The 10,263-nt window shown below is 41.3% G+C and overlaps 1 protein-coding gene across 1 annotated transcript; it reads left to right on the top strand.

Annotated features, from left to right (window-relative positions):
* The first annotated feature begins 2,120 nt into the window (after nucleotides 1-2,120).
* Nucleotides 2,121-9,991, top strand: got2b (glutamic-oxaloacetic transaminase 2b, mitochondrial). Its single transcript, XM_006780041.3, has 10 exons — nucleotides 2,121-2,292; nucleotides 4,700-4,856; nucleotides 5,010-5,138; nucleotides 5,230-5,289; nucleotides 5,389-5,550; nucleotides 6,561-6,665; nucleotides 6,819-6,969; nucleotides 7,496-7,661; nucleotides 8,148-8,298; nucleotides 8,764-9,991. The coding sequence occupies exons 1-10, from the start codon at nucleotides 2,210-2,212 to the stop codon at nucleotides 8,884-8,886; spliced, it is 1,287 nt and encodes a 428-aa protein (XP_006780104.1). The 5' UTR covers nucleotides 2,121-2,209; the 3' UTR covers nucleotides 8,887-9,991.
* Nucleotides 9,992-10,263: the final 272 nt, after the last annotated feature.

Below are 10,263 nucleotides of genomic sequence, written 5' to 3'. Positions count from 1 at the left end.
TTATTCCCTCAACCCAAGGATCACCACAACATGATCTAACACACCTACACCTTAGTTCACAGATTCACTTTGTCTAGGGTGTATTTCTGAGATTTCACACAACCCAGGATTGAAATCATGAATACATAATGGGCTTGGATTTACAACATTATAAATGAAATGTGCTCTATTTGGAAGCAGCAGGGCCCCCATCCTCTTTCGACGGGTTCTGTGTGAGACTTTAAATCATCAAACTGTAAATTTTAAATTGTTATTGATCCCTTTACCACTAGTCCTAAAGTGTATATTTATTTTCTTACTCTTCTTATATTTATTGTTTGTTTACTTGCACTGCTGTAACTGGAGCCTCGTCTCTCTATATACTGGACTGTATGTAGCGGAGATGACAATAAAGTTTACTTTGACTTCAGCAGCAAGCAGGTGCACCGAGGGCTCTCGCGCTCACTTTTCGTGTATAGAATTTCGAAAAAACATCGGTGCAAATTATAAGTCTGTATCATGATGTCTGCTGTTTTCGTGTTTGTTGTTTTGTTTTTATTTTCTTTTATTATGCGAGCTCTAGCCAGCCAGAGAATCCCCCGCCGCCCTGCCCTCTCCTCCCTGTGCCGCAAGCAGCAGGCGCACCTCGCAAACGAGGACGCCCTTACTCCCAGCGAAGGGGCGATAGAAAACCGATCGGTGCCTATGCCATCCCTAAAATGCGCTGGTTGTAGTGATGGGTCGTTCGCGAACGAAATGGCTCTTAGAGCCGGTTCTTTGACGTGAACGATGCGATCCGTCACGTGGGGTTTTTTTTCTTTCTCTCAGCCTCTCTCTCGCACTTTTTTTTCTGCTTCACTCAGCACACGAGCCTTGTGCTTTATGCTGGGCAGAGGGGGGAGGGGCGGTAGTTACACTCAGTAGTAGCACAGGAACAGAACCAGAGGGAGAGACAGAGAAAGAGAGCCAGGGACAACAACTTCACATTAGAAAGGTATAGTAATCATCCACAACTATTTTCAGTTGCAGATGATAAAGGATTCAGAAAGTTTATTCATGCAGGCCCATATGACAGAGAATATGTATGTTCTTTTCGTTTTCATATTTTATTTTTATATTTAATTGTGTTGTGGTTTGCAGTGTTTTGTGTTGTTTCACGTTAAATTTGTAAAAGGAAAAAGCTGAAAATTTAAATAGTTAAAAGTTGAAATGTGAATAGTTGATTTTTGTATTATATGATTTATTTATTACATTTTATGTGGAGTGAATAAATAAAAGTATATTTACGGTGGCCCCTAGAGACAAAGCACATACAAACTTCAAATCACGTACAAACCCTGAAGCACGTACAAACTCCAAAACACGTAAAAACACGTAAAAACTCAGAAGCACATAAAAACTCAAAACACGTACAAAAGACAACAGAAGTGCTCCAGGATGCTAGGGCGCACTGTTGAGTTTTTGTTACCTAGTGGCTACACAAGCCAGCAAGTACCAACGACCAGATTTGGTGTGTGGTAATAACAGGTAAATGAACATTTTTTTTAAATTATTTGAATATATATGAGTGCCTGTGTATAAATACACAAACAATACACACATGCTTTCAATTGTATAATTTAAGTGATCTAGTAGCTCTGCTTTGGAAGTTCAGTTCATGCTAGAAATGTGTTTTGGAGTTTGTACATGTTTTGTCTCTAGGGGCCACTGCATATATTTATATATAAACATATATAAATAAAACCACTTTTTTTACGTTAGTAATTCCTTTTGTGCATAATTTTATATTATTGTTAATAATAAATTAATTAAAGCAACAAAACAACCTGAAGAGCCGGTTCGGAGCCGAAAGAGCCGGCTCTTTTTAGTGAGCCGAACCGAAAGAGCCGGAAATCCCATCACTAGCTGGTTGATGTCGGGGCAGCATGAGTACGAGCATTTTTTTTTTTTGCCGATGTCTGTGATGCCGCCTCCCACCACGGGTAACCGCCCGTGTCGCCCGTATCAAAAACCGCTACTGAGTTTTACTATCTGGTTTCTGTGTGTATCTATAACAAATTACTCACGCTTCTTCTCCCTTTTCTCCTCTATAAATACAGACCAAACGACACCGTACGATCACTGGCGACTGCTCTGACGTCAGCGCGTATTCAGAGCGTAGGAGCGTGGTCTCGCCTGTCCTTCACATCCGTCCACATCCTTCTAGGCTCGCCTCCCAAACGCAGCAACGATGGCTCTGCTCAAGTCCAGCAAAATGGTCTACTGCCTGGGGAACATCTCCCCGTCCCTGGGAGTCCTGTCCACCCGCAACAGGTAAACGGCAGTAACGTGGACGTTCAGTTCGTTAAGCGCCACCTACGTGGTCGCATGAACTGTCACGTTTTGCAACTAGCTCAATGAACAAACGTTATTTGAAGGTTGACGTTACCTTATGTTTTATGGTGGAGCTTGGTTGCTCTGCGGTTAGTGTAGCCCCAATAGCCGGTCAGCTAACCTCAGACTGAGGTCAAAGGATTTTTAAACGGCCTGCTGTTGTCCGGGGTTTAGCATCTGCTCCCAGGTAGCAGCTAATATGTAGGTTAGCGATGTCCTCTTGTGACTTGATGGCCTGAAAGGTCAACAGCCATTGTTTAAGACAAACTTTCTCTTTGCTTACCTCTAACCTGACCTCAAAACAGTAACTTTGAGTTACCACAACTTTGAGTTGCTGTTAATGAGGTTAACGGTACTGATGAAAGTCACGCTGGTGTGTTAGCACCGGAGCATGGTGGAGACTGAAGCCCAGCCGGATTTGTTACGTTATCAAGAGCAGCTTAAGTTTACAGTATTAAACAGTTAACTTTATTGTTAATAAACGGTTTCGCCTTTTGCTCCTGAAAACATTTTGAGTGACTTAAACCATCGCGATAATTTCAGTTGCACAGTTTGAGCTAAGCGACTTGTCGTAGTTTGTAAAGTCGTGCGAGCTGATTGGCTGTCGCTTCCCACCTTTGAGCGCCGATTGGCTAATTTCTAGGTGGAAATTGAGACACTGGTGTGTCCTTTCAGGGTGTGCTTGGAGGACAAACTCGTCCTCAGTTACTCGTTTGTGCGATTAAAATATTTAACTTCAAGCTTTCGTAAATGCTGAGATTTGTGAACGTGGGAAACTGTATTTAGCTTACTCCTTCACTGCAGTAACTCTAGGTTTCGTTTTTCTAGCTTCTGCTTTCGTGATTCGGTGTCTTATGTTCAAGCACGCAGCCAGCCGTCATTGTGTAATTTTAGAGGGTAATGTCAGAAGTTGATAGGGGTGAACAACAATATTGCCCTTTACCGTGCCACAAAGGCCTCTGCTCTGCTGATCGCTGATAACTTCTCAGTAAATATTTAAATGAACGCTGAAGTTTGTCTGTTCAAAGGTTCTGCTTGCATGCACACTGCAAGTGTGATGAGACAAATGAACGCAAATAACACTTTAGTTGCTACGTTCCTGCTGTTAATGTCAACAGTAGTATGTTACACACAGTAAAACTAATACTGTTTGTATAGATGTTAATTAGGTGAAAAAAAGTTTGTGCCAAATGATAGGAAAAATATTTTAATGTCACTTTAGAGACACTTGCCCTTTGCAAAGTGTCCTGTCCTAAATTTAGACTCAAGTTTAGAAAGTAGAAGAAACCTGATACAATAACATGTCTGTGAGGGCAAGAGTGCAGCAAAAGTAAAATCATGCCACGTTACAAAAACGTGATAGTGGGTGTGGGTTTTCTAAATCTATGTACAAACTGAGATGTATTGTATTAATATCAGTTGACGATGTGAAAGCAGAAAAACGCCCAATGAACTGATTGACTTTTTTCTCTTCTTCTTTCTTTTTTCCAAAACCCATATATCCCCGTCTATGCTTAAATCAGACTTCAGTCTTTAGTCTGTGTTGTAAAATGTGAGATTGAAAAATAAGCCTTTCTAAGCCATTTGTCCCAAGGAAGAACTTTAGGTATCTGTCTTGCTTTCTGTAGTGTGTTTGTGTGGGTTTTTTTTTTTTTTTTTTTTAAATAATTACTAATAAGTACTGTTAATAAGAAATTCAAGGACTGTTTAGTTTCTTTACCTTAATCAGCCACTTAAACAAATATTTTAATTAGCATCAAGTATTTTGAAACAGCAAAAGATCAATAAGCTTAAAAAGAAAAGAATGATATTCAACAAGATGATGCTGAAAGCTGGAAGAGCATATAAAGGAAACGGTAATACTCGCTCAGTGGAATATAATACTCCACTGAGTGTTTGTTGTCGTGGGAACTGGGTAATTATGGCATTTTTGATCCTGATTAACTGTCACACTTGTTGTTGGACTCTGGACTTCCTGATGGGATTATGTTTCATGATGCTTGTACCAGCCAAGCATGTGTCATTCATGCGTCTCTAAGTCAGTGTGTTATCTCCAGGTCACATGAGGTGTTAAGCTGGCATTAGGCTCTGCAGCATGTTTCTTTTTTCTTTTATTGGCCTTTTCTGGAAAGGGGACCATCTACAATATTAACATAAATGTTGCCATTTGATGCATTGTATCAGTTTTAGCTTACTGCTAATTTGCATCTGCAGTCTGTTGGCAGGCTACATGCATTAAACTGTACAAGGTAATGGCACCTTAAAAGCAGTTTGCCCCTCTTCAAAGATGCACTAGTATTTGTTTGTGACCACAATCTAAGTACTATACTCATCTGCTTTGGTGCAGCTCCTGGTGGGGTGGAGTGCAGATGGGTCCCCCTGATCCCATCCTGGGGGTGACTGAAGCCTTCAAGAAGGACACAAACCCCAAGAAGATGAACTTGGGAGTGGGAGCCTACAGGGATGATCAAGGAAAGCCTTTTGTCCTCAGCTGTGTTCGCAAGGTAGATCCACCTCCTGATTAAATTATCAGATGCAAAGTGTGTGTGTGTTACATACATGCATAGATATGTATCTGTGTTGCCCACATACACACACCATTGTCAGCTGATGAAAAGGAGGATGTTTTATGCCTCATTTTCTTTGCCTTCTTCTAGGCAGAGGCTATCATTGCAGCTAAGCAGCTGGATAAGGAGTACCTTCCCATTGGTGGTTTGGCTGAATTCAGTAAAGCCTGTGCTCAGCTGGCTCTTGGTCCTGAAAATGAAGTTTTGAAAAGTAGCAGAGTAAGTTCAACTTAAAGTTCAGTTGACGATGGATAGTTTTTGTCTTTTAAAAGAAATCCATATCAGTACAGCAGTTTTCTTCTCCTGACAGAGCGTCACCGTCCAGACCATCTCAGGAACTGGATCTCTGCGTATTGGAGCCAATTTCTTGGTGGGGTCTTCTTGTATTGATCACCTGACATTTAAAACCTGTTTTTAAAAATGAGGTTTCTTGGTGTGCTATAGCTCATCAGCTTTTCCTGTGTCACAGGCTCGATTCCACCCTGGGCCACATGATGTGTACCTGCCCAAACCCTCCTGGGGGAACCACACACCCATCTTCAGAGATGCTGGCATGCAGCTCAAAGCTTACCGCTACTATGAACCTTCCACCTGTGGCTTTGACTTCAAAGGAGCGCTGGATGACATCTCTGTAAGAAATGTGTAAAATACATGCATCAAAAGAAAATGAAACATGTTCAGCATTTTTCCCAACAATTTGATTATTGTTGATTATTTTATCCTTTTTGAGTTGTCCAAATGATATCTATGATTTTGAAGAATAAGTTCGAGAGTAGTGATCAGATTTAAGAAATTTTCCTTTTATTGGGAAAGGAACGCAGGACATGGGACTCTGCTTTTTTACTTTTGTGGTGTGTAGTGCAAACGGTGTATTTATACTAAGAGCCATCCAAGAGGACTTTGGTCTTGCCCCACTTTCTGTTTACACACAGATATCAGGGAAGTTTCACTGGGCATAGTGTGAATTGTTGTTGCATCAGTGTATGAGGCTCTAATAAAGATTTGCTGAAATGTTCATGTAATTCTCATCCCCTTATCTTAGTATTTCCCAACCACTGTGCTACAGCACATAGGTGTACCGTGAGAAATGATCAGGTGTGCTGTGGAAAAATTATCTGGTTCCACATCTGGTAATCCAAGCAAGTGGCTTGAGTAACAAACAGAACAATTACATTCTCTTCCACTAGAGGGCAGTTCAACTACCTGCTCTAATTAAATCAGTTGCCTACTGCCAGTAAAACAGAAAACAGGAGAAATTGCATAATAGTCATGCGAGTGAGACAACACAGCGCGTAATAGCAATAGATAAGTATTTGAAAAGAAAATGTAGTGTATCTGACCTGGGTCCTGGAGTAAATTCCAACCCAGATGAAGGCCCTAGCATGAGTAATGGTCAAAGACAAAGCTATTATTAATATGCTTTTTGTGACATTTTTGTTTGACTTTCCTAATGTGAAATATGTGCCATGGCTCCAAAAGGTTGGGAAAACGCTGCTTTATCTCGTGGTGAGGAACCACTTCATGTTAGTCATATCTAGTGCATGAGCAGTGTAAGAGTACTGCTGCTGTGAGAACACTGTCAGGTCTGTAGTGTGTGGGTTTTTGTAGGCTGACTAACTGAAACCCTCGTTTATGTTGCAGAAAATCCCAGAGCAGAGCATCATCCTGCTGCATGCATGTGCCCACAACCCCACTGGTGTGGATCCAAGGCCCGAGCAGTGGAAGGAGATTGCTGACATTGTGAAGGTGAGACGTTATCAGAGGTTCTGAAAATGCTAATGATGAAACGGTTGCTTTGCTTTTATCTCATGAGGTCTCTGACAGTTAAGACAGCAAAATGGATGAGCTCTGCATAATTAACTGCTGTCTGTCTTTGTTCATCCACCACCACTCTTATAGAAAAGGAACCTGCTCGTGTTCTTCGACATGGCCTACCAGGGCTTTGCAAGTGGAGACATTAATCGCGATGCCTGGGCTGTCCGCCACTTCATTGAAAACGGTCACAACATTGTGCTGTCGCAATCCTTTGCCAAGAACATGGGACTCTATGGTCAGTCAGATTCAGTGCAGGCTCTTAAATGCAACACGATGGGTGTTTTCTGTTCTGAAATGAAACATTTGAGCAGATCTATCTTGATCCCTTAACAAGACCCACTGATACTAAAATATATTTATTTGGGTACAGCAGTAGTCCTTTTGAGTTTTGAATGTTGTCACACTTGTATGGCAACACTTATCCTCACTGTCCACATATGGTTAGAATAGTTTCCTTCTACGTAGTCTTTTATTTCTGTTTAGTGGTGTCTTGCAAACAGTCTGTAGGTGCATTACTGCCACCTTCTGACACTAGTGCCACATTAAAACCTACATGAGTCTGGGAAAATGTGACTAACATAAGAATCGCAAGATATTTAATTACACACGTGCGTGTGTTTCTGTCATCCTTGCTTATTTTTAACCTGTTCAATTTTCTTAAAATTGGTTGTTCAGTAGAGTTGGTGGTTTATCTTGTATTAAACCCTGAGTTTTTTTTGTCATCAGTGTTTATATTTTTTACTTGCTGTGCATGTTGACAGGTGAACGTGTTGGAGGCTTCACTGTCGTGTGCAAAGATGCAGAGGAGGCAAAGAGGGTGGAGTCTCAACTCAAGATCCTCATCAGGCCCATCTACTCCAACCCACCAGTGAATGGTGCCAGAATTGCAGCAACTATTCTCAACACGCCAGAGCTGCACTCACTGTGGTATGACCTTTTAAACATGGACATATCCACAGACGACCCCACTAGGGTTTAAATACTGGGCTCTTTCCTCCTTTAAGCTTCATGCAGAGGTTTCACTTCTCATCCAAGAGGCTTCTTCAGTTTTAAAACCAAATGAAGCCCAGTTGCTTTCTCTTCAAGCTCCTTAGGTTATCACAACACTGCACTTATGCTGCGTTCCTTTGGCCACAGAAATCAGAGCTGGGAGTGACACGACTACCTCAGTTGAGCATGTTCCAGGAGTAAAGTCAGGTTTTAGAGACACAGTTCCAGGACCTTCAGGGATGGATCCTGGTCAGTGCTCTATGCGCTGCTGCCAACTAGCAACTTAAACTCTGACACATCAAACTAATGTAGTCTGAATACTTTGGGAACGCTTCAAATCTTCAGCGTGCCCCAAAAAGGTTGATGCTTAGTTATGTGTATTTTTTTTATTTTTTATTTTATTTTTTATTTTTTTGTGTCCAGGCTGGAGGAGGTCCATGGTATGGCTAACCGCATCATCAAGATGAGAGAGCAGCTAGTGGCCGGTTTGAAAAAGAATGGCTCCTCCCACAACTGGCAGCACGTCATCGACCAGATCGGGATGTTTTGCTTCACAGGACTCAAGCCAGAACAGGTACTGAGACGATTAATGGCAGAGCAGGCAGAGAAATTGATAAGTTTTCATATTTAAACAAAGTGTAATGAATAATGTCATTCAGCAATAAACCTCACAGGTCATATCAGAGGAGAGTTTATCTCTTAGGAAAGGGACTTGCCTTTTGGCAGGCCCACTCTTACAGTCATATCTGTTGTGTAAAGCTGCTTTCTGTACTGACTAAGGTTTCACCGCCAGGGGGTAATGGTTTACTGCTATTTAACTTTTTAGTTGTTCCAAAGTTTAGTGGCGATTTGTATTGTGCAGGTTGCATTAAGAATGTGGTCTTAAACGCCTGCTGTCTCATTTAAAAACATGCATTCTTCAGTCTTATTTGTTTGACATTATGAGTCTTGATCCTGTAGATGAATGTTTATTTAAAACAAACAATAAAAAGTGCCTTTTTCCTCTGCCTCATTTGTGCTGTGTTTTCTTTCCCTGCAGGTCGAGCGCTTGACAAAAGAGTTCTCAGTGTACATGACCAAGGATGGCAGAATTTCCATGGCAGGTGTGACCTCTGGAAACGTGGGCTACCTTGCAGACGCGATCCACGCAGTCACCAAGTAGAGTGGATCGTGCTGGGAGAGCAGCAAAAATCAGAAGGAGCAGCACTAAAGAGGAGCTTCAAGCGTCATTTATTCTGTCTCCTTCATTCCACCTTTAGAAAACTTCCTTTTTTTCTTTTCTTTTTTTTCTAAGTTGTAGCCTTTTTGTTTCCTGACTGGCTTTCATCATGAGTTAAATTTGGAACGCTTGCTCTTGTTACAGGCACTTTCTTTCCTCTACATTTCACTAAAGGCTTCCCCTGCCAAATTGAGAGATTTCTTCCCATGACTGAATCATCTTTGCTTATTTATTATCAGAAATGAACTGTTGGCTGTACATTCGTGTCCTCCTACATGTATACTCTATCTGCTGTGGGCCCACACTCTAAAACGTTGAGGAAAAATTACCCAGGCGATGCTAGGCGGAGATGAGATCTCTTGTTCTTTGTGAAAGCTTGTAGTTGATCTGAGGTTTTCCTTTTAATTGTGGAGTTGTAGCACTTTAACCTGTGAGGCACTGTTTGAGTCTCAAGACATCACTGGCACTTCACTGGGCTTTACTGTACTAATGGGCATCTGCCAATCATGTAATCTCTTTACTCTGTGGATCTGCCCTAACAATGATTCAGCAGTTTACTCTTTATCTGTTCTGTTTCAGTAGAATTTGAATCTGTTTGATTTCTGTTTTAGTGATTACAGGGCAGCGGTCTCTCTCTGCTGGTCCTCTTGTAAGCCCAGATACAAACAAGCACATGGTTCAGCGTTGAGAATGGAGACAATAAATCTGTCGATCTCACTGCGAGGAATTTTTTTATTACACAAAACTTAACTTGTTCATCTCCCCAAATGAAAACTCTGTACTCTATGGTAAAGTTGTGTGGGGTACTTTCTTCGGGGGAACACAACAGTTCATGATGCACACACGCTGTTCATTCAGATGAACATCATGTTTTTAGTGTGTGAATCTGGACTGGGAGACACAGATGGCAATACAAAATGTGGGGTTTGCCCGAGTCTGCTCATACTTCTGGTACTCTGCCTCCATGTTTTTGCATTCTCTCTTATGGATCGTCGGTCTTGTACATCATTGAACAAATAATAAATCATTATAGAGTAAAGATGTGAAACCAGTCAATTTTGTCTGTTTACTTCACATTTACCCACCACATCATGCTCAGACAACCTACATCTTATCCCAAGTGATGGATTATTGCACTGAGGTCCAGGGCAGTTTCCTCACTCTTTGTTAGCTATGATAGGCTAAACTTGTATATAATGATCTTGACTTGCATAAGCACAAACAAAAGTACAGAGTGCTCTGACTTATCCATTTGCTTAAATGGATGTGGCTGCATTTTCATTGGTCTTTAAGTTTCTGATATGTTCTTGGATAATAGTT

The sequence above is a fragment of the Neolamprologus brichardi genome, chromosome 1 (assembly GCF_056152115.1).
Source record: "Neolamprologus brichardi isolate AB-2024 chromosome 1, ASM5615211v1, whole genome shotgun sequence".
Lineage (NCBI taxonomy): Eukaryota > Metazoa > Chordata > Actinopteri > Cichliformes > Cichlidae > Neolamprologus > Neolamprologus brichardi.
Note: the sequence above shows the minus strand (reverse complement) of the source record. Positions and strands in the feature narration are given on the sequence as shown.

Excerpts from the sequence above, each read along its gene's own strand:
- got2b (XM_006780041.3), top strand. The coding sequence starts at position 2,210 with ATGGCTCTGCTCAAGTCCAGCAAAATGGTCTACTGCCTGGGGAACATC. Across the intron at positions 6,970-7,495 it reads CAAGAACATGGGACTCTATG|GTGAACGTGTTGGAGGCTTC; the intron begins GTCAGTCAGATT and ends GCATGTTGACAG. Across the intron at positions 8,299-8,763 it reads CAGGACTCAAGCCAGAACAG|GTCGAGCGCTTGACAAAAGA; the intron begins GTACTGAGACGA and ends CTTTCCCTGCAG.